Source organism: Abramis brama (genome assembly GCF_963993115.1).
Source record: "Abramis brama genome assembly, chromosome: 10".
Lineage (NCBI taxonomy): Eukaryota > Metazoa > Chordata > Actinopteri > Cypriniformes > Leuciscidae > Abramis > Abramis brama.
The window spans coordinates 14,375,361-14,399,008 of NC_139972.1; the positions used below are offsets into that span (position 1 = coordinate 14,375,361).

Sequence of the window (23,648 nt, forward strand, 5' to 3'; positions counted from 1 at the left end):
GTTACTTTTTTGTTTTCTGCAATGTACATGGTTTTTATTTGTTTTGGATATGGTCTTAAAGGGATAGTTCACCCAAAAATTTTAATTCTGTCATTTATTAACCCTCAAATTGTTCCAAACCTGTACAAGTTTCTTTCTTCTGTTAAACACAAAACAAGATATTTTGAAGAATGGTGGTAACCAGACATTTTCTATTGAAGTCAATGGCCACCGTCAACTGTCTGGTTACCAACATTCTTCAAAATATATTTTGTGTTCAACAGAAAGAAACTCATACAGGTTTGGAACAACTTGAGGGTGAGTAAATGATGACCATTTTCATTTCTGGGTGAACTATCCCTTTAATAAAAGGTGCACTTTGAAACTTTTTGCTCTCTATTGCCATCTGTGGTTAAAATATAAAATTGTTACTTGGGAAGGCGCTCTGTTGTGCTTTGGTACTAGCCTACTTATTGGAATTGTTCATTTTTACTTAATATCTTCCATAGTACATCTTTTATGTGTATATAGGAACTTATTAAAAAAGAAAAAAGTTGTTCTATTAACTTTGAAAAAAATCAAAGCTTTTTATTTATTTCAGTGACACTTAAACATGAGGTATCTTGTCTGACAGTGTCAGCATTATTGTTCTCTCTTTTTTTAACTAAACAATTTATTCAATTATTTTATTGCATTTTCAGTGATCATTTAAAGTACTGTTTTCACACATTGTATCAGGTAGATGTTAGTCATTAACAGATTCTGTAGACATGTGAAAATTTAAAGATTTAAATCAGTGTTTCCCAACCTTGGTCCTGGAGTACACTTATCAGTACACACTTAGATGTCTTCCTTATCTGGCACTTATTTCAGGTATCTCTAGTAACAAACTGATGAGCTGAATCATTTGTATTTGATTAGGGAGACTCTAAGACCAGGGTAGGAAAACACTGATTTGTCTTATGGTCAGTATTTTCCCCTCATGCATAGTAACCCCAACAAAAAACAGCCACAGTCATCATTATTAGTGCATTAGCATTGACTATATACTTCCAAAGTGGGTCTTCACTTATGTCAGGTAATTGTTTTGATGCTTCTGCCACTTCCTCCTCTGTAGGCTCTGGAGCCTGAGCATCACTTATGCCACAAACCCAGCCAATAATCTTCATCATTATGGATCGGTCACCATGTTCAACTATGGCAGAGAGTAAAGATATTTTATATATATACATATATACATACACACCATACCAGGGGTATCCAATCCTGCTTTTGGCCAAAGTTTTGCTCCATCCTTCCCCAACACATTTGACTGGAAGGCTGTGTCCAAAATCACATACTAGTAGGTACTTATTTTGAATAAGTAATTACTTCGTGACCTTTTAAAAAAAGTATGTTTGATATAGTAAGAGTGTGTGTGTATGTAATCTAGTTTTACTACATTCGCCATTCTGTCATTATCATGTGACTTAACAGAGTCAGTTGTGTCACTTCAATGCCATTCACAAATCCTCTTCAGTTGCCTCATGGGATAGTAAAGTGTTCATCGAATGCACACTTAAGAATCTCGCCGGAAATAGTAGGTTATCCGAGTACTGTGAATTCGGACATACCTCTTTTGTCAGTCACATTCTGTTTTTCACCTATACTATATACAGTAGTAGGGATGTATGCGATTTCGAATGCAACCGAAGACCGTGATTAGATTTTTCAGGTGTGTTTAATTAGGATTGAAGCTGAACTCTGATAACTCTGATAAAGCCTGATAATGGCCCTCCAGGAGCAGGATTGGACACCCCTGACCAACACGCATTAAAAATATACATTTTATCTACAAATGTTAATTTCTCTAAAATAAATGATGCAACGTCATCTTACTTTGATTCTCATCAGTTACGACCTTTTCCTTTTCATCTGCCCCTCTTCGTGCATTCCTTCCTCGTTCCTCCTCTTCCCAGTCCAGATCGACCCTTTCTTCTTTAGAATAGCGCAAGGTAAAGACAAGGCGATGGAGCTTGGCAAAGAGAGCAAGGTAAATGTTATGAATACGAAGTCATTTTAAACAGTTTCAGCAGTTGATAAAACTACTTGGGTTAGAAATCTTTCATAATCCCCTTTAAGGATTAGTTCACTTCAAAATGAAAATTCTGTCATCATTTACTCACCCACAAGTTGTTTCAGACCTGTATGAATTTATTTCTTCTGCTGAACAGAAAAGAAGATATTTTGAAGAATGTCTGTAACCAAACAGTTGATGAGCCCCATTGACTTCCATAGTAGGAAAAAAAATACTATGGAAGTCAATGGGGTCCATCAACTGTCTGTTTGCTGACATTCTTCAGAATATTTTCTTTTGTGTTCAGCAGAAGAAATAAATTCATACAGGTTTGAAACAACTTGAGGGTGACTAAATGATAACAGAATTTTCATTTTGAAGTGAACTATTCCTTTAAGGAGAAACTCATTTGACACTATTACACAGCACAAATAATTAAACATTACAGCACAATCAATCCATTCAATAATTACACAGCTTCATTAACTTACATGTTTGTCCTCTATGGGTGGGGTGTTGTAGCTTACAAACAGCACTAGAATAGTGGTGCAGAAGAAGAGCAGCACTGCAAAGTAAAGGTAATGAACTCCACATATAAGTTTTGGGCAGTTGGATGGATAGATGCAGTTTCCAGAGCCATATGCAAACTCGGGTACCATGCGACACAGACCGATAACCAGTCCTCCCATCAGGCCCCAGAAAGCTCCCTAAGGAACAAAAGGTGAGGATGCAAGCTTTTGGTAAATTTGTGTTGCAGGCAGAGATGATGTTATATTTAATGAAGACTAAATATGTACAAAGCAGACACTTACTGACTCATTGACTCTCTTCACAAAAACGGCAAGGAAGAAGACCGCTGCAATAGGTGGAGCTAAGTAACTAGTCACAGATTGAATATAATCAAATAGCTGACCACTCTGGGCTGCCTGGACAACTGGGATCCAGCAAATGCTAATGGCGACAATGCAGAGTACCCACACCCTGTTACAGAAGTTGATACATGTGTTCAGTCCATGAAAATCGTAGAAAGAAATGTTATATGCTGGACATTAAGGTTAAACTGAAAGTACAATTAATATTTATAGTAATTAAGGTAACATTACAATAAGGTTTCATTTATTAGTTAACTACATTAGTTAACATGAACTAATAATGAACTGCATTTCTACAGCATTTATTAATCTTAATGCTAATTTCAACATTAACTAATACATTATTAAAATCAAAAGTTGTATTTGTTAACATTAGTTAATGCACTGTGAAGTAACATGACCAAACAATGAACAGTTATACTTTTATTAGCTAAGGTTAACAAAGATGAATAAATACTGTAACATAATGTATTGCTCATTGTTAATGTTAGTTAATGAGACCTTGTTGTAAAGTGTTAATTAATTATTTGAATTAATAATTTAATATTTGTCCTGTCCTTCTTAGAAGTTCCCACATTTGTTGGAATTTAGGAGTAGGGTTGGAAATGATCAAGAATTGATCTTATTTTAGTAGGTTCCATTTAAAAAGAAAAACAAGAGATAGCTAACCCAATCTCACGAGAGAACGTTTCTTTTTTTTTATGCTTTGGCGAATTGGTGGCAAATTCTTTGGAAAATTTGGAGAGAAAAAAGTAAGCGTGAAAGTCCAACCTTAAACCCAACTGTCAATGAGGTATAAGCAGAAGCAGAATTTGCCACAAATTCACCTAAAGGAAAGTTATGAATTGCCAATGAGAGTGTTGAGGAGATAACAAAGATATAGCAAAGTTGCTTGATGCAATTGATGTAAAAAAAAAATTACAATTATTTTCTGAACATTTTTTCTTCACAATTTTTCAAAATGACTATTAATTATATTGTTAAAGACTAGGAATTGGAACAAGTCCTGCTGAGGAACTATTGGTAATGATGTAATTCGCTCTATAAGTATAATTTTAAAACAGTGTATATTTTGACACTCTAAAAAATGCTGGGTTGTTTCAACCCAACTTTGGGTCAAATATGGACAAACCCAGTCATTGGGTTAAATTTTTAAATTACATTTTTAACCCAAATTTGGGGTTTGTCCATATTTGACCCAAAATTGGGTTAAAACAACCCAGCATTTTTACACAGGCAGATCTTGGCTGTGAATAAGTCATTAATTAGTGTGATTTAACATAAAGTGAATGGCTCCAAACCTTCCAACAACCATAAGCTCTTTATCTCTAGCTTGAGGCCGGATACGAGTCCAAATGTCCATGGTGAACAAGGTGCTGCTGCTGTTGAAGATAGATGCTAGTGAGCTCATGAGAGCTGCTAACATAACTGCCAGCATTAAACCTCTGAGACCTGTTTAGGGATTGATTACATAGAAATAGGATTGAGAGCAAAAATGTATTGTAACCCAAACAACTTAATTTTTGTAAAGGTATAAGGATAATAATTAAAAACCACAGAAAAATAAATTTGGTTAATCACCTGTTGGCATTACAGAAACCACTAGTTTGGGGTAGGCAATGTTGGAGCAGCCAACCTCTGTGCCACACACTTCCTTACAGATGCTTGGCTCCACACAACCTACTTCATCTGAAAATTGATTTTATTATTGATATTCTCTGAGCAAAATTGTAATTATAAAGACATGTGGTATTAAATATGTTCATACTATTAAAATACATACCAGGGTAAAGCACTCTGCTGACCATGCCTGGAAACACCATGAGAAACATAGGGAGCAGTTTCAGGTAACCACACAATATACATCCTGCCTTCACATGCGTCAGACTGCGGGCAGCCAAACAGCGCTGCACAATTACCTGCAGAATACAATATGTAATGTGAAGAAATTGAGCAAAGAAGGCAGAGTTATATATTTATAATTATTTAAACACTGTCCTCACCTGATCAGTGCACCAGTACCAGCTACCAATAATTGCGATGCCAAATAACACACCCGGCCATGGCAGGTCCCCAGTCGTGGGATCCCTAAGCAAGTGAAAGGCATCCTCTCGTGGAGTGTAACAATGTTCAGAAATATTATATTTCAGAGGGTATAGGGAAATCCTCTGAGATGGTAAAGATAAACTATACTTCTCCAATAAAGCATTGTAACCTCCGACTTCATAGAAGGCTGTTGACATGTAGGAGACAACACAAAGGTCAGTTTATAACATAGCTTTACTGATATAAGTAAAGTATTTTTTTATTTTTTTACATTTGCGAATGTCTGAGGTAGGACTACATTATGATTTTGAAACACAAAATCTGACCACAATTATTTTATTTATTTTTTAATCTCCGGGTGTGTTGTAACAATTGTGTTTAAGCGTGAAAAGAATATTTAACAACATATTTCACTTTTAAAAAGTTGTCTAAACCGTGCTACTTCAATTTCTTTAAATCCTAAAACACAACTTTTGATTCAAAATATGGATAAAACACACAGAAAAATCAACACAGAAAATTCCTTCATATTAACACTGTACATTGGGCTGTGATTTTATGGACTTTTCTTGGATTGTTTTTACATTTAAGTCAAATCAAGTCAAGTAACCTTTATTTATATAGTGCTTTTTACAATACAGATTATTTCCAAGCAGCTTTACAGTGATAACAGGAAAATAATGAAACAAAGTTTGTTTCGGCTGGACAGAAGAAAATAGTGTCATAGTCCAGCTTAAGTATGTTCAGTGATGGTTCATTTTTGTTGTAATAAAGTTATTACTTTAGTTCATTTATCTATACAGCCGCTCTGGAGAAAACAGTGATGTCATCGTCCAGCTCAGTTCAGTTCTCATATAATGGTGTCAATGCAGGCAGATCAATAATATTGCTGAATATTAAATGTCCCCAACTAAGAAAGCCAAAAGCCAAAGGCGACATTTAATCATTTAGAAGATGTTTAATCCAAAGCGACTTACAAATGAGGAGAACATTAGAAGCAATCAATCAAACCAACAGTAGGGCTACCACAGTATATACGTAGCAAGGTTTTTAAAAGAAAGAAAGAAAAAAACAAAAAAACATTGGGTGGGGGCAGGGGGATTGTGTTGGTTAGGGGTGGAATGGTGCTTAAACTTAGTTGATGTTTAACTCAGAAAAAAACAACCATCAAGAAGTGCATGTGCTGTCTTTCTTCAGGAATATGACATTGACTAATATGTAAAGCGTCATCAAGTAATAAGGATGAATGGATTTTGAACTCCATGCAGTTGGTACTTACAGAATCCCATGAGGACGAAGGCTCCAGCAATGATAACAAAGGTCTGGACAGTATCTGTATACATCAGCGCAGCCAGTCCTCCTACAGAGGCATTGCATGTCATTTGCGGGCCTCAACAAATGGACGGAGCTCAATAGATAATTTGTTCCTAAAATGCTATTCAGTATCAACATTAGTATAGTGTCGTTACATTAGTGTCGCTGTACCAACACCAAGGTCATGGGTTTGATTCCCAGGCAATGCACGAACTGATAAAATGTAGTCTTTGATTACTTGGGATGTAAGTGTCTGCTAATGAAATGAGATGGATCAGTAGCCGATTTTACCTGTGATAGTATAGAGTGCTGTTATGCAGAGCAGAGCAATCACTGCAACATAGATATTCCAGCCAAGAGCCTGCTGTATAAAAACCGCTCCTGAGAACATGTCAACCTACGTTCATGCAGCGAGGAGGAGAAATTGATGAGTTGGTGCCCCTTTGTGGGAAAACAGCTCATTATGATTCTACATCGTTTTTTCTATTGTCTGGATATGACTTTATACTTACAGAAATCTTTGTGAAGATGTAAAGGAAAAGTGAAATGACAGAGAGATACAAGCTAATTCTAGACCCTCCAAATCTTTTCTTGAGGTACTGTGGCATTGTAATCACCTTTTGAAAAAAAAAAAGAAGTGAAAGTATATTAAGTCTCTTTCACTTACATTATTCAAATAAACACTTGTCATCTAAAATACCCTTGCTATGCAAAACGAACATACCCCTGCGGTCAAATAAATAGGGACGAACACCCAGCCCAACAGCAAAACAATAAATAATGCCTGTAAAAACAAATTATTGGAATTACAATCTAATCCAAATTACACCAATGATAATATTCTTATTTATTAAAATGTCCAGCTTACGTTCCATTCAAACCCCCCAACAGCTATTCCACTTGCAGCTGCTGTTCCTGCAAGGCCAACAAAATGACCACTGCCAATGTTGCTCGCAAAAAGAGACGTTCCCACCTTTGTGTGTGATGTGAGCGGAAATAAATACACGGAAAAAGTAAACAAGCTTTAAAATAAGCATTGAAATCTTTACATTATTTAGTAAACTTTTTTTAATTTAAGTTTTTAACTAAACATTTAATTTGAATAAAGTTAGTAGGCATACTCACAGGCCACCACACCATGGTCCGACCTGCAAGAAAGTAGCCGCCTACTGTGCCACGATTAGTCCTAAATGTAGACTACGATGAAAAAAGAGGGATTTTTATTTACTTATTTTTATTTTAAATAAATTTAAAATGTAATTCTACAAATTTTAACAGATATATCAATTAGCAGCTATTTTGGCACTTTAAAACACACACAAACAAACTTTTCACCTACCCAAATTCCTACTGCAATAACCACCAAAAAGTAGCCAATGATCACGCTGATGTCAGCTGGATTGTTGATGGTTGCGAATTTCGCTGTAGTGTTTTCCATTTTTGAAGGCAGACAGACACGATGCTAATTTCATTTATGAGATGACAGGATATGAAACAAACACCACGGATGAAGCACTTGAGGAGAATTTTATTCATACAGGATTTGAGGGTAAAATCCATGATCTTTGCCCACATTGCAAAAGGGCTGATGAAGGAATATTAACAACAATAATTAACTTATTACTAGCCACTCAGAAGGGACTTTAACAGCTTTAAGTATTAAATGTTAATCAAACTTACATCTTAGCTTACTGTATGCTGTGGTACTTTCTCTTGAAAACAAAACAACGTAGTAGGCCTACTTAAATTATTGTTAAATTACGAGAAAACATTAGAAGAGAACAAATTCCTTGTTAGTGTAAAACATTTAAGAGTATTATGTTCATTAACTACATGTATTTACTATAGGATTAGATTAGGGTTTGGTTTAGTGTTTTTACTATGATTTACTGTTGTTACTATAGTAAATACATGTAACAAAGACAATGAAATAGTTACCATTTTTCTTTTACATAAGCAGAAAAACATTTTCTTCCATTCATTTTCTTAATTTCCCTTATATAGCTTGTTTGAAACACACATTTGTGTTTGACACCAATGTTTAAAACCTAAAGTAATGTTTAGTATTAATGGTTTCAAAAATACATCACTGATTAGAATAGTCACTGGTCTGTGAGTTCCCCAGCAATACAGTTCTCGCCTTATTTGGAAATCACTAAAAGAGGAGGGGAAAAAAACTATTTTATGGTCTGGTTAATAATCCTGCACTTTGGTGTGTGTGACAGTATCACTACTTTACTGGTTTTACATGCTACAACAATTCACCTATATTTACAAGACAAGCCACACAAAAAAACGTATGTTCAATTTATTTTAATGAAAACCAGAGCACAGACTTTCCATTCAAATAACGTTCAATATTTGACAATTCTAGGTCTTTAAAACAAACAGACCTGTTTGACATCAGATGTAAATACAGAGTCCTTTTTGTCTCTGAGAAAATGTTACTGTAAGATGAAATTACAATAACTTAAAGATTAAAAGAACAATGAAATCATACAAAAAGCATTCATTTGGTTTCTATTGCGATTCTATGTTTAAAACATGTCAGATGAGATGACCAGCTAAACCCAAAAAGATGCCATTAAAGCACTACTGATACGTTTACTGATCCACTTCATTGAGGGCAAGCTGAACAGTGCGTTACAACGATGTGCAGAAAATCATCAATCACTGTCTCAAACTCAAACCTCCAAAGATGTTGTAGTGGACACTACAAAAATCACATATGATACTGAAAGACTGTAACATAGACTGTGTTAATGTTAAGACTCATGTTGTGTTGCATTATTATTCAATGTTAGTTCAGTCGTGTGAGATTTAAAACAGCGATTATCATCTGGGTTCTGGGTTTCAATCTCAGTTATGATTGTATGTATTGTACGTAAAATGAAATAATGCAAAAACAATTTGCAAATCAAAAGAAATGTCAAAAGAAAAAAAATGGGGGAAGCCACTCCTTTATGAAATTTAATAAATTACCTTAGAATGCAGATAAAATGCTCTTAAAAACATTGTTTGCTAGCGATCACTTGCCAGATAAAATTTCAGAATAACCAGAGCAACATTTTTTACCTAAGAAATGCATTCAGTCACATGACTTTATCTCTTTCTCCGCCATTGACTGAATTTTCTGTCTATCCGTGTTTTCACTGTCATATGGTAGGGGGATATTATTACATATCCTCTGAAAGAGTACAAAATCTCTGGCTCAAAACACAGGCAAAGCAGCAGAAACAAGCCATAGCATATGTAAGCAGATGCATATGTAAAATAACGGCATCAACATTAAACAACATTTAAATCAAAATTTTTGCTATAAAAAGCAGAGGGTCTGTTCATTCGTTGAATATATTGCATGTTCAGATATTCATTCAACAAAACATTCTGGGGTCCAAGAAAGTTTTCCAAAAATTATAAAAAAAAGCTGGTGGGCAACTTTTTTCAAATACAATGGCGGGGAAAGAGTTAAAGTCTTTCAAATGCACATCAAACAATTTAATCTGTAAATGTATTTCAATCATAGTTTATACGTATGTTTTCGGGGGGGGAATCATCCATCTCAAGAACATTATGGATATTTTATTCGCATAGTGGTTTTTGCATTCAGTATTTTTAATGCAAATTTTGGGATACTACATAAACATGCTGGTTGATAGAAACCCAGAAAAAAATCATGATGTTGCTTAATATCGGTTTAATATAAGTGTAATTTGTCAACACTGTCATTAAAAATAAATTTAAATGACAGATTTTAAAGTTTCTTAGACTGTTTAAAAGAGAACCCATATTAAAGATCTATGACTTTACAGTAGTATCAACTGCTGTAAGGGTAGCAATCTTGATGTTCTAATGCATGTAAAACTATACTCATCCTCACAGGAATGGCTTTAAGCAAAAAAATTCAAATAAACTTCAATGACTTTTTATTCATTGAGTCAAGCATCTTTACAACCGGCTTTTTTTGCTGCAATTCAAACATTTAATTATTCTCCAAGATTGCCGTTTCTAAGATAAAATTTTAGCATCCGGAAAAAAAATTAAGAGCAAAAAATTCTGAAATCATATCCTAATATTATGCATTTTCTGTCAGTACTTCGTAAACGAAAACTTGCGTTCAGCTTGCAAAAATGAAAAAAATAATTTCAAAACATCTAGACATCAACTAAGAGTAAAGATGTAAAAATAGGTGCATAAACTTGTCCGAAATGCCGATTTGTCTCTTTGAAAAATCACACTTCCTGATTCGCCCTGTTGATCCGCATGACTCTGCATGACCGGGTCGGCCGTTTCTCCTTCCCCCGTTTCTGTTGAGCAGTCCGAAGACGTGCTAAAATGTGTTTTTTGGGGAACTTTAGGGTAGTACACCCAAACTGGCTAACTCCTCCTGTATCCCCTGGCAATTTCTCCCGTCTTTGGACCCAGCTTCTCCAGCCAGGTTTCCAGCAGTAGACGCTATCATAAAATCTTGATCCGTTCTCACCACCCAAAACATATATCCTGCGTTTCCATCTAGCCACACCACCGGCAGCAATGCGCCTCGGCAGACCTGGAAAAACCACCGGACTAGGGGCACGGTCACTACCGCCACCCCCTCGCTCTACTCCAACCGGGACCTCCCGCTCCACTCCAGATCCTCGTCCCTCTCGGAAGAACAACACGCGTCCTGTGGCATCAAGTGGTTCGGCCTGGGTGTAGTTGCCATCGATGAACTTGGCGGCATCGCGCAAGTAACCACCAACGGCACAAACACCGCCACGTACTGCTACTCCTCCAGCCAGGCAGGTGGCGCCAGAGTCTAGGGCGACACGGCTCCAGGTCCTTGTAACTGTGTGGTAGATAAGCACGCCAGCATGCACCACAGCCCTGCTCTGCTCCAGTGTAGTACCACCAAGCAAGTAGAGCCGACAGCGAAGGGCAGCGCAAGCAAAAGAACGCAACGGCAATGGCAAACGAGGTCCTGATGCCCAGGTCAGCGCATTAAGGTCAAATCTTTCGCATGTGTCTAGAAATGCTGTTCGGTTACAGCCACCGAGAGCGTATAAGAAACCTCCACAGCCGAGAAGACCCAACATCGCACGTGGTTCAGCCATCAATGGGCGTGTAATCCAGCGGTTTACCACAACATCGTACTCATGCAGTGATGATGAGACCTGGCCACTTCGCAGGATGCCGCCTGCCACAAACAGTCGACCTCCAACAGCGATGCAGCCCGGGCAAAGCAACGAGCCCAAGGCTGCCAGCTTCTCCCACTTCCCTGTACGAGGGTCAAAGCAATCCACCGTGAAGTCCCTGTCCTGTAGAGAATCGTCCTCCCTCGGCTTGAGATCTACACAGACTATTTTCTTCTCAAACATGCCTTCTCGAGGCCTCAGCGGTCCTCCCATGCCCTCGGTAATGGCTCGAGGCCCAAGTTCTTTGTTCATTCGGACGTTCTCTTCAGGGCCCAAAAGGCCGGGACGTAAATGGCGTAACAAACTGGGCATGTGAACGTAACGATCTGCGGGCTGGTATTCTGCCCAGCGCCTTGCTGCATCGTAAACTTCGGTCTCAGTCTCCACACCCAATCGATCAGATTCCAACAAGCTGCCAAGAGTTCCTGGGTCCAACAGCAGGAAATCTCGCTGCCGAGACACTCGAGGGAAATGCTGACCCACCAACCTCAAAGAAGCCCGAAGAAGCAGCTGGTCATGATGTGAGCGAGCCAGAGAGTACATGCCCAGGCAATTCTCCACAGACAGGTGTTCAAAAAGAAACCTAACAAACAGGAAGATACAAATGTGAGCATCAGCAAGACAAGATACAAGGTAGAACGATCACAAAAAGATAGCATAAATAATACCTAGAGCAAAGGTCCTGCAAGGGCATCACTTGAAGACGATTGGCCGCTACAAACAAATCCTCTGCTGTGTCGAGACTAAGACCTGCTTCTCCTGTATAAACAAAGTGGATAACTGTCTCCATAACAAAGGGTGTCACCTCCTCCAGTCGGATCTCAGTAAGACGTGACTCTACGAGAGGGCTGGTAAACATGGCACGGAAATACGGACTGACTGCTGCTAAAAGAACTCTGAAAAAAGAGAGAAAAAAAAAAAGTGTTCACATAACAAAACAATTTTATATGTACACTACCATTTCAAAGTTTGTGGCTGATATGATTATTATTTTTTTTTATATATACACTCACCAAGGCTGCATTTATTTCATGAAAAATTCTGTATAATTTTTGTTTAATATATTTTTAAATACAATTCATTCCTGTGATGTGGTAGTGTATAATTTCAGCATACAAAATGTGCCATACAATTTCATGTGTAGTAAGATACAATAGATTGTATGCCTTTTAAAAAATCATTGTAGTTGTGAAAATAAAACCTTTTTATGTACAAGACAATCAGAAAAATAACCTTCAAAGCAGAAAAACATAAAACCAACCTGTGACACATGAACTTTTTTCCTTCCACCAAAAGAGTGACATCACACAACTGCTGAGCATCAAGTAACTGCTTTAACCCTGAATGAGTTGACAGAGGGAAACAAGGCAGATAAAAAGGTGGCTAAATTAATCAAATTCATATTGTCCCCATAATGGTCTCAACACTTCCACATGTAATGAATATGGTGAAATTTAGTTTTGCTGTTTTTGAAGAATGGAGGAGTTTCTTTTTTACTCATGACATGGCTGGATCTTTAGGGTCCAAAGTTCTGCAACCACTAGTCAAAATACTTCTATTTTTCATTATTTAATTTAATAATAATATCTGATTATTATTAATTTTTTTTAATTGTTTTGCATTACAAATTTACATTATTTGGATAGTGACCCAGAAGTAGTGCACACTCATAAATATTCCTTCATTTTACGTTATAGCTTTCCCTTGATGTACATTTTTCACAAGCCTTAAACCCTTAAACTTTTGCCCCGGTTTACACCTGGTATTAAGATGCGTTTTGGTCATTCAGATCACAAGTAGAAGAGGAATACATTCCTGTTTACACCTAGTGTTTTAATCAGTCTCTTTTGTCCACTTCTGTCCTGATTTCTTCGAGGGGAGGGTCTATGCATGGGTAAATGTATGGACTTTTTCATATCTTTCGATCTAATGGATAAAAAATAAACTCTCGCAATTTACATATTAAAACAGCAGGAGAAAACCGAAACAGCAGCTTTTGTTTCTGCTCTGACACCCGCAAGATGACACCAAACGCAGAATTAGAATTCAGGAATGGTGAGAGAACATTGTGCTTGGTATCTTTTTAGTCTTCAAACCAAACTTGGGTCTCCAGGCGACAAAGTTTAAATCCCATCTGGCTAGCGCTTCCCATAATGTTTACGGTCAGTATGCGGAGAGTAGGTGGTCTTTTGTGGCTGTTTGAACACAATCAACAACATGAGCGTTTAAACAATGAAAGCAATCCGGTCTTTTATGTTTTCGACTAAGTGGTCGTAAGTGGACAAGCTCAAAACGTTTTAGACCCCATTTACACCTGTATTTAGCGTCATCCACGTGTGATTAGATCGACCAAAACACATGTTAATACCAGGTGTAAAAAGGGCCTTTGTTGGGGTCAATGCATATCCGGTGCTGTTGTGATGTAGGACATATGTGTAAAGGGCAATAAAACAGGAGGAAGATAGACTGAAGCATGTCTGCTATGCAGACTCTTTTGAGATATTTAAAATTAAATAAGAAATTACATTATAGAATCCATAAATATATAATTATCTAAACAATCCATGTTTAAAAACAACCAATATCTCACCCTGAGTTACATATTCCCCCAAAGGAGTCGAGTAGTCATCAGGAAAATCCTCTTCCTCCGAGTCACTATCTGAGAGAGGTTCTCCACCACCTCTATCTGCATCCTTCCAAGGCTGTGGTCGCCAGGTAATAGTACCACCTCTGAGTGTACTACCTCTGACACTCATCTGTGACAGGGATTTAATGTAAAAATACATTGTTTACTCGTTAGATGCTCTTATTCTGACAGTATAATACTTGTGATTACATTTAATGCACATTGATGACAGATCTGATTGGTGACAGTGTGCCAGTTTCTAGGCCTGAACTGGGAAGATATTTACAGTGAGTGTTCCCTAATTTCTAGAATTGAAAAATTTGATATTAGAGTTGAGCACAACTACTGGTATAAATACATAAACATGTTCACCAATAGAAACTTAAAAAAATGTTAAGACTGTAATTGTGTTAATTTTCATGACTTTAATTATAAAATTATCTGTCATTTTCTTCGTCAAAACATTTCCCAAAACTATCTATAGATGATCTCTGTTTGGTGAATATTAGCAATGGGATTGACTGACCTGATTCTTCACGCACCATAAGTAAATAAATCAGAATATTGCAATGCAAACTGACGCGAACAAATACAACAGCGAGCATAAAACACTCGTCTATAAAAAATATATATATATAAAAAACATGTATATTTTCTCAAATATTACCATGAGAGGTGAAGGTTTCTATCAGAGAGCGAGTTGACCCTAGCAATAATAGCTCTAGGTAACGGACAGTCTCTTAATTCTTGGTGCGTCTTGAGTTCGATTTTGTGTATCAAGGCTATCAGGGTGCCACAATGGTACAGACGGCCTGACACCCTTCGGCCTGTTCACAACGCCTTGACCTTCCTGGGTAGTTTCAGCGCAAATTGTTCGGCTCATTACGGTGTGTTGCACATCCTTAGCATTTCAGCTCAGAAATATACACGCGCGCCTGATATATCCACCTTGACGACCACGGCTCCATGTAGTAGATTATTAGTGGCTGTAATCCGGATTGGCCGTAGGCACCGTAGTCACAGGGAAAATGGATGATTGTTTGACTAGTAATATCTATTGCAACTATTTCTCACAGCTGCAAGCATTGCGCCATGATTAGAGACGAAGCAAGCGGATTCTGTCACTTGCCGGAACAACATACTAAACTTCCGCTTTAGTAATAAATAGGCCAATTTACCGGATGTGACGGATATTTACTTCCGTTTCAGCGCGAATCGAGTCTTAAGTGTCTCAAAGCGAAAGAAAAGGGGGAGATAATCACATAAAGATCAGAATAAATGTGCATAAATATATCAAATAAATATTTTGTAAATTCCACATATTTTTTAAGTCTTTACAGCGTTCTTAGTCGGAGAGTCTATAATACTGTTTACATCCAGTCTTACTTCAGTCAACAAAATAATAAAATTGAGGTTCTGATTAGTAAACCTACATTTATGAAAATTTGGTAAAAAGTATCAATAAATTAATTAAATAAAATATTAAGGATAATCAGTGAAACCAAAGAGTACATTCTGCTTTACTGGTTCCTTGGGGTCTTTTCTCAAAAATACGTTGTTTATGGACTTATTTGGATAAATAACTTTTTGGTTAATAACATCTTTATTCTGGGAAAATGTGTATACATTTTATATATTAGTATATATATATTCTCTTTTCTTAAGTCCAGTTCATTCCAGACAGACAAACGCCAACAAACAAGTTGGCCATTGTATTTTGAATTTAATGAAAACTAACTGTCATTTTCACACTGCCCCAACAAACGCTGATTGAACATGTTCAGTTTGTCGGGTGAAAACAAACCCCGAACAGCTCCGACAGTAAAAGCTTGCAAGAATATTTACTATGGTTTTCATAGTAAAAGTCCCTACAAACTAACTATAATTTTCACTAAAATTATATAAGCACTACAAAATACATAAAACTACAGCAAAAGTTTCAAAGTGAAATAAGCTTTCCGATTTATTTATAACAATAATAACAATAGACTAAAATAATAATAATTATTTGAAAAAAGTATCACTGTCATCGCATTTCCAATTGAATTTACACGAAATGACTCTTCTCGGCTTCCGTACTGTTAAACTGTCAACCCGTTAACCATGGCGTCCTCTGTAAGGGCAGCTACACGGTGTTGCTCTTTTTATCTGCTTACGTCTTCGAGACTAAATGTCAGCAGTGGATTTAGATGGTCCTGCCGACCTTGCTCCTCTCGACCGGTCAGGAGCAGCCTCTATGAGCATGTACGGGAAGGGTACAGTCACAAACCCGAGCTGGACATGCAGCGTGTGTGCGATGAGACAGATGCGGTGACAGCGGAGGTGCACAATCGGAAAGGAGATCTGCAGGCAGCTGATGTCGGAGTTATAGTAAGACACAGCATGCTTTAAAACAATACTGCTGCACTGACATTAGTTAAACTGAGATTTTCAGATAATGCATGTGAAAACGTTACTGGAACACCTGTGTGGTACAATGTGTGTCTAGGTCTCAGTCTGGAAGAAACTACAGAAGGTGCAAAAAGAAATATCAGATTTGGAAAAGAGAAAGCATGTGATCAGTGGCAAAGTCCGCGCTCTTGTAGTAAGTGTCCATATACATTTACATAATAAAAGTTTCAATATGAAGTGTGGGTACTTTACATTGGACAGTTGACGTTTCCTGCAGTGTGCTGTTATTCATCTAAAATTGCATAACCGTTAAGCTAAAAGATCAATGGTGGGGGGAAATGACAACAAATATTTATTATTTACAGTGCTTAGTTATAATATATATACTGCTTTATACTTATAATTGCTTTATACTTATTTTAAATAAACAGTTTACCCAAAAATGGTTGGTGAAGGTAAATTTGAAAGAAGAATAATTCTGGCTATTTTCTCTTTGAATAGTCAATTGAATAGTTAATAGTCGGTAGAAATAATTCACTGTATTCCTTAACATAATGACATAACATCTTGATGTTAAAAAAAGTTAATGTTGATATTATTTGTGATTTATTTCTGGATGAAAATTTGGTTCAGTCCATTTTTCCCACCCTTTTCCCTTTCAGGATGAACATGACAAATCCACTTTGTCTACTGTAAGTTACAGCTTTTTTTGATTTGCGTAACACTCTAAACTTTAGTTTGAAGAATTAAATATGGGCTTTTTAATTAATAAAAGCATGAAAGCTTTTTAAAATTGAAAGCTGCTGTATTTTAGTGATTTTTCTGCTTCCTTTGCGATATGTAGTATACATAATATGCATTGGAATATTTGTATGACATTCTTTCCCTTCTTTGTACTTACAGCTTGTGGAGTACAACAGTGCGAGAGAAGAAGGTAGAGCACTCAGGGAGAAACTTAGTCAGTTGTATCTGCAAGAGAGCGAGCTGGAGAAAGAACATTACTGCCGCGCTCTACGACTGCCCAACAGAACACATCCAAGTGTGGTAAGGGACAACTCACCTTTCATAATAATTATAATAATAATTAAAAAAGTTAAATATAAAAGGAAATATTATGTATTATTTAAAAAAAAAAAAGTAATCCTAAAAATAGTAAAAATGTTAAACCAGTCATATTAACTGCTATTAAGTTATGAAACAATTTATTACTAAATGTTAAATGAACCAAATCCAAGTATCAGATTTGCACCTAATCAAATAACAGTATACAAAAACATACACATCATCATAATGGATTATTTTAATGATTCTGTAATAACTGAAAAATCAGGAAAGCTGGGTAGGCAATTTGGGAGAGGCTAGCTATAGCAAGCTAGCTTCGAAAGCGCAAGATCCCACCCTCCCTTCAGAGCGCTTTCCAAAGCCATGCTTCCTTCAAAACACATGAGCGAGCACAGCCAGAGCGGCTCATTTCAGCGCTGATAGTGTTGCCATAGATGGGCATAAATGAACAGCTCCGAGTATAACATCAAGGGTTGGCATCTCTTAATTACTGTAATAACAACATGGCGTGAACGCAGCATAAGCTCGTTGTTTTGGTTCAGGAGGAACTGTAAAAGGTTGTTGTTGTACATTTTGTTTAATATTTAGACGACTTCTATTATTGATTGCTATCAGGATGTGAAGAGAGTTTCACCCAGTATGACAAGAAGTGTTTATGAATAGCATTGGCTACCCTTGCTTTGACAGGAATGTTTTTTGTTTTTTTTGTTTTTTTGTCTTTTCTCTTAGCCCATCGGAGATGAGAGCCAGGCAAGAGTGGTTGAATTGGTTGGTCAGAGACGAGGTAAATTTATTTGAATAAAGCCATAAACCATAATATCCATTTCTTGAAATCGGTTTGGTCAAAAATATAATTTGGAGTATGATTTGAAGCAGCAGCCATGGGTTTCCTTGACCTTGAGGTTTGACTTTGTGTTACATTTCTTGCAGCAATTTACAGTAAATGTCTAGCAATGAGATCAGTGTTTGAAATGTGTAATTGATTTATTTTATGCATATACCTGTTATGTCAACTAGCTTTATCAGGGAGGCAGTACTGAATATAAACAACATGCTTTTTTATTGTCTTCTTTAAAAAAAAAAAAAAAAAACTCAACATCTTGCATATTCTGCCAGGGATAATATGAGCAGAACTGTATTGTATTATGTTGCTGATATTTTTAAATAACTTTTTGCTCCTTGGATCTGCTGCTTGCAGTTTTGATCAATACATGGTGTGACTGATTTGAAATATTTCCTAACCTGGTCAAATGTTTTGTAAATGCTAGGAAATGTTGCACAAAAAAGTATTGTAATTTTACTGTTGTGTCATGTGTCCACCATAGAATTTGATTTCAAACCAAAAGGCCACCTGGAAATTGGAGAGGGTCTTGACATCATAAGACAGAGGTTAGATGTTTTCTCTATCATGTTTTAATTTTAGTCAATTATTTATTTTTATTTGTTTTTCATTTGCATCTCTTTCCTCTTAGACGGCTTGCCCATGTGTCAGGGCACAGATCATACTACTTGAGAGGGGCAGGGGCCAGACTTCAGTTTGCCTTGCAAAATTTTACTATGGATCTTCTTCAGAAATTGGTTAGTATGTTTTTATCTATTTCTGTTATTTAGAATAATGTCTCCACCCATGAATGGTACATTATAAAACCAGGAACTTATTATATATATATATATATATATATATATATATATATATATATATATATAAAAAAAGTAAACAAAATCAATTTTGATTTCATATCGACTTATCTATGTCAACATTAATGTTTCGGTTTCTTTTTTGGAGGTTGAGTACACTTAAAACTCTGTTTTGATTTTTTTAACATTTTACAGGGCTTTATTCCCATGGTTGTTCCTGACATGTTAAAATCAGTGGTTTTTGTGAGTATCGCTTTGTTCTAATCTTACGGTATAATGATATCTAACAACATTTGTATTACATTGTGGTTGCCAAAATTCTGCATTCCTTTACTGAGATATCTCTGTTTTTATTTTGTTTTAAACTATTCCTGAATTTTGAAGAGCTTTCATAACTATAAATGTATGAACATAGGCTTTTTAAAATGAAAACAATCTTTGTCCATACTGGCGTTTCCACTGCAATCCAGAAAAGATCTCCGTCCACACTACACGGCCGAAAGCGGCACATTAGCCCTTAGCCAATTGTTGCTGATTGCTCTAATAATAGCTTTCCTCTTGCGCATATAGGCATCTGCAATACAAAATGCTGAGTTTAACTACACAGTGGCTGCTAAAAAGGACAACAAAGTCAGCAAAGCTTGCAGTTCCATCTCTTTGTTTTTGTTTACACGGTCGTCATGGCTGGTCTGTTACAGAGCCGTTGAGAGAGACGAGTGAATGTGGGCAGCCAAGCTTCGTTTTCAAAAGTCTCTGTTTTGGTCCGTCTACTACACTGACACGCATCCCAGAGCTTTGAAACTAAATGGGCCCTGCAGTGTTTCCAAAAGTCTGTTTTCTAGGGTCGAAAACTCCGGAGTAGTGGACGCCAGGTGTAACCATAGCAAAAGTTTTGCGTTTTAAATCGAAAACACACTATTGTAAACAGGGCCTTAATTAGATCTTCATAATCATATACTACTATGACTAATGGCTTTAGAAATATAATCTAAAATCATTTACCCTGAATACTTTAGATGCAGCTGTGTATTAAGATTCTTAATAGAAATATAATGTAGTGACAACTGTAGTAACCTATAAAGAATCCCCATGAATCTCCATGATATTTGTGCTGTTTTTGCATCTGTTGTTCAGGAAGGTTGTGGGATGCAGCCTCATGCTCATAAATCACAGGTGTACTCTCTGGACCCGTCACGCTTTCCTGACCTTAATCTTGCTGGAACAGGGGAAGTAGGAGTGGCAGGTGATAAAAGCATGAACTTCTGTGATATGATAATTAATCTTATAATATATGATAATTCAAAGATAATTAAAAATGTGAATTATAAGATTTATTATAAATTAAAACAAAAGTAAAGTAGTTTGGAATAATTAAGATTTTTTAAATATTTTTGAAAGAAATGTCTTATGGTCACCTAGACTGCATTTATTTTCACAAAAATACAGTAAAAACAGTAATGTTATGAAATATTATTACAAAATGAAATAAAACTTTTCTATTTGAATTTTTTTTTTTTGTGTGATGGCAAAGCTGAATATTCAGAAACCATTACTGCAGTCTTCATTGTCTCATGATACTTCATAAATCATTCTGTGATGTTGGTTGAACTTTCTATTCATTCAAGGAATTGTGAAAAATTGCATCATGATTTCCACAAAAATATTGAGCAGAAAAAACTGTATCAAATGTTGATGATAATAAGAACCATTATTAACAAGTGAGCAACAATTAAAAACTCTTAATTATTCCTAACTTTTGACCGGTATTTTATTTTAAGTTATTACTATTAATAAAATTATACTAAAATATAGACCAGTAGTCACCAAATGTTAGTTTAGCAATTTTTTATTAGTATCCACGAATACTTCACAATGAATTGATGATGACCTATATTGTACTAGGATATTTCATGGATCATGCTGTAAATTTGAAGGATTTACCTGTCAGGTAAAAAAGTCCCTGATTTACCTATTGATTGATTGTCTGAATGCTACATTCAGTTTTTCTTTGATTGATGCAAGCATAAAGTGTCATTTGTATTGCTTTTATGTTCTAGGACCATCTGTAGTAGCACATGTTATCGAGCAGAAACAGATACTGGAAGAGAGACCTGGGGGCTCTACAGAGTTCACCATTTTAACAAGGTAATCAGAAAACAGAAGTGGTAGCATGGAAATGAAAGAAACAGAAAAGTTAAGATCCTTGATGTCAAGATTAATGTAATTGCAGTACTATGAACCTGTTCTGTTTGAACTATAAACTGTTGTATGAACTATGATCTGTTGTTACCTTTAGGGTGTTTACTTTGTTTACTTTTATGCAGATTGAAATGTTCGGTGTGACTTCGAATGAGACGGGAGAGGAGAGTTCCCAATTGCTGGATGAATTTGTCATGTTACAGAAGGAGATTTTCTCTTCCCTAAAGCTTCATTACAGGTTTTGTCTAAAATCTAACCAGTGTTTACACACACTAAGATTAAGCATAGTTAGTTCATTCATGTTTTGATTTAGAAAATGTGACATTCTTATTATTTTGAAAATGGTATGGTGTTAAAACCTGAAAAGCATTTATTTTAAGTATTTATTTGGCTAACAGTGGTTCTTAAAGTTTGTTCACACTAAGAAGTAAATATTTGTTACGAGTTTTCACTTGCTGTCAGTGGTCATTGAATACTAGGAAGATGTGTAGATATGAAACCAGTAGATGGGTAATTGCTAATAAAATAGTAATAGCAATTCTTTCCCTCACAGAGTCTTGGATATGCCCACTCAAGAATTGGGGCCTCCTGCCTTCCGAAAGTATGATATTGAGGCATGGATGCCAGGACGTGGCAGCTTTGGAGAGGTTGGAACTTTATTTTAAAATGAAGAGTTAATATGAAGTGTAATTAATCATTAGATTAATGCATAAAAAAAAAAAAAGAGAACCATCAACAAGAATACTAATCGGCATCTTTAGAATTTTTTGTACATGTTTTTTTATGTATAAGAATTTGCTATTTGAATTTGTTTCTGCTTTTGCTAGTCAAAAAGAGGAATACATTTCTACTTTTGCATCCTTTTGTTGAATATCAACTTACTTAGTCCTTTATCAGATTTCCAGTGCCTCAAACTGCACAGACTACCAGAGCCGACGTCTTAACATTCTCTATGAGGGAAATGATGGAAACCCTAAGTATGCGCATACAGTAAGATGCTATTTATAATACTATCTTAATAACAGTATGGTGAGCCATGGCTGCAATATGTCCATTCTATTTGTTGTGCTGTAAAAAAATAAAATAAATTACGGAAGCCCTGAACCGCAAAGTAAAAAAAAAAAAAAAAAATTAAATTAAAGTCATAATATTTTGAGAATAAAGTAAAAATTACGAGAATAAAGTCTTCCATAGAAGTTCTTATTTATTGATTTTTTTTGTACAGAAATGCGCTCGTGAAGTCGAACTGCTTCTGACATGGATCTAAATATAATAGTAGCTTTTTGCTTTTATCTGGGATTTCAAAAAAAGGAAATTCTACAGCTGCTAATCTACCAACATGGCATTTTTTTTAGTTGCGGTTCAGAGCTTCCGTAAAAAATAGCTGCAGCAGTCAATAACACTTTATTTTTCATATTTTAGGTAAATGCTACAGCTTGTGCTATTCCACGTACCATCATTGCCATTTTGGAGACACACCAAACCAAGGTAGAAACTAAACTAACGATTATTTTTCAACAGATATTCATTGTATTATTAATTGTGTCTCTCTGTTTGTCTTCTGTTAGGAAGGGACGGTTCAGATTCCTGAAGTCTTGCAGCACTATCTTGGCTTGGATGTGATAGAAAAACCTAAATACACTCCTATTAAATATATGGGACCAAACCAACCCAAGCGACATACCTCAAAATAACTTCTTAATAGTATATCAGACTTCAGTGAAGTACTATTTTTACTGTATTCTCCACAGTGAAGGCAATGTATATAGGTGTTTGTCTTATTGTCTCAAACCTCTCATTTCCAAAAACAACATTTATGTGGCCTATCCAAATTTTCAATAAAATGCCATCAGCGACATCTCAAATTGCTATGGCTTTGTTCACTAGTTGTACACTGGGCTGTGTACATTTTTTCCACCAGATAAAGTTTTGCCAAATCAAAACAACTTGTTACAAATAATCTAACTGAATTTTCTCAATTCCTCAGCAAACCAGATAGCTTAGACCTTCAATAAAAAAAAGTTTTTTGCTGGTTGAACAAATTACTTAAAATGAGATAAAGCAACACAAGTCCTATACATTTTGTCATAACTTAATTTCTTTTTGTTCAGTTTCCTTTAAATAAATGTAAAAATTCGAACCCACGACCTGAAAAGTTCAGGGTTTGTGGTATTACTGATTGTGCCACTCAGTTGATGCTGGTTTACCAGGCTGCCAAGGAGAGCCTTTAGCATGAGAATGAGCACACAAGAGCATTACTTAATATTTTAATCAGATTAGCATGCTAAGAT

General features: G+C 36.0%; 3 protein-coding genes across 3 annotated transcripts; 1 reads left to right on the top strand and 2 right to left on the bottom strand.

Moving 5' to 3' along the window:
• Positions 1 to 833: 833 nt before the first annotated feature.
• Positions 834 to 7,422, bottom strand: slc5a2 (solute carrier family 5 member 2). The gene is made up of 14 exons (XM_084126889.1): positions 7,393 to 7,422; positions 7,136 to 7,240; positions 6,992 to 7,051; positions 6,780 to 6,884; positions 6,559 to 6,664; positions 6,233 to 6,313; positions 4,911 to 5,140; positions 4,691 to 4,826; positions 4,489 to 4,596; positions 4,209 to 4,359; positions 2,848 to 3,016; positions 2,527 to 2,742; positions 1,858 to 1,993; positions 834 to 1,174 (listed from the first exon to the last, which is right to left on the bottom strand). The coding sequence occupies exons 1-14, from the start codon at positions 7,405 to 7,407 to the stop codon at positions 960 to 962; spliced, it is 1,833 nt and encodes a 610-aa protein (XP_083983015.1). The 5' UTR covers positions 7,408 to 7,422; the 3' UTR covers positions 834 to 959.
• A 1,143-nt stretch (positions 7,423 to 8,565) lies between these two features.
• LOC311090163 (kelch repeat and BTB domain-containing protein 8) lies at positions 8,566 to 15,202 on the bottom strand. The gene is made up of 5 exons (XM_084125307.1): positions 14,735 to 15,202; positions 14,032 to 14,197; positions 12,703 to 12,781; positions 12,110 to 12,337; positions 8,566 to 12,024 (listed from the first exon to the last, which is right to left on the bottom strand). The coding sequence occupies exons 1-5, from the start codon at positions 14,735 to 14,737 to the stop codon at positions 10,500 to 10,502; spliced, it is 2,001 nt and encodes a 666-aa protein (XP_083981433.1). The 5' UTR covers positions 14,738 to 15,202; the 3' UTR covers positions 8,566 to 10,499.
• Positions 15,203 to 16,116: 914 nt separating this feature from the next.
• sars2 (seryl-tRNA synthetase 2, mitochondrial) lies at positions 16,117 to 23,243 on the top strand. Its single transcript, XM_084125433.1, has 16 exons — positions 16,117 to 16,437; positions 16,556 to 16,651; positions 17,121 to 17,150; positions 17,362 to 17,502; positions 18,250 to 18,304; positions 18,846 to 18,909; positions 18,993 to 19,098; positions 19,354 to 19,401; positions 20,293 to 20,401; positions 21,061 to 21,106; positions 21,216 to 21,303; positions 21,483 to 21,595; positions 21,911 to 22,004; positions 22,255 to 22,347; positions 22,780 to 22,845; positions 22,926 to 23,243. Exons 1-16 carry the CDS (start codon positions 16,171 to 16,173, stop codon positions 23,049 to 23,051), a joined length of 1,542 nt encoding a protein of 513 aa, XP_083981559.1. The 5' UTR covers positions 16,117 to 16,170; the 3' UTR covers positions 23,052 to 23,243.
• The last annotated feature ends 405 nt before the right edge of the window (positions 23,244 to 23,648 follow it).

Bases quoted from the DNA above. Each gene is read 5' to 3' on its own strand.
- LOC311090163 (XM_084125307.1), bottom strand. The intron at 12,782-14,031 runs GTGAGATATTGG...CAACTCATTCAG, and splicing joins GGGGGAATATGTAACTCAGG to GGTTAAAGCAGTTACTTGAT. The intron at 12,338-12,702 runs GTTGGTTTTATG...CTCTTTTTTCAG, and splicing joins AAAAAGTTCATGTGTCACAG to AGTTCTTTTAGCAGCAGTCA.
- sars2 (XM_084125433.1), top strand. From the start codon at position 16,171: ATGGCGTCCTCTGTAAGGGCAGCTACACGGTGTTGCTCTTTTTATCTG. The intron at 17,151-17,361 runs GTAAGTTACAGC...TTGTACTTACAG, and splicing joins ACAAATCCACTTTGTCTACT to CTTGTGGAGTACAACAGTGC. The intron at 19,402-20,292 runs GTGAGTATCGCT...TCTGTTGTTCAG, and splicing joins TGTTAAAATCAGTGGTTTTT to GAAGGTTGTGGGATGCAGCC.
- slc5a2 (XM_084126889.1), bottom strand. The intron at 6,885-6,991 runs GTATGTTCGTTT...TTTTTTCAAAAG, and splicing joins CTATTTATTTGACCGCAGGG to GTGATTACAATGCCACAGTA. The intron at 6,314-6,558 runs GTAAAATCGGCT...ATGCCTCTGTAG, and splicing joins AGCACTCTATACTATCACAG to GAGGACTGGCTGCGCTGATG.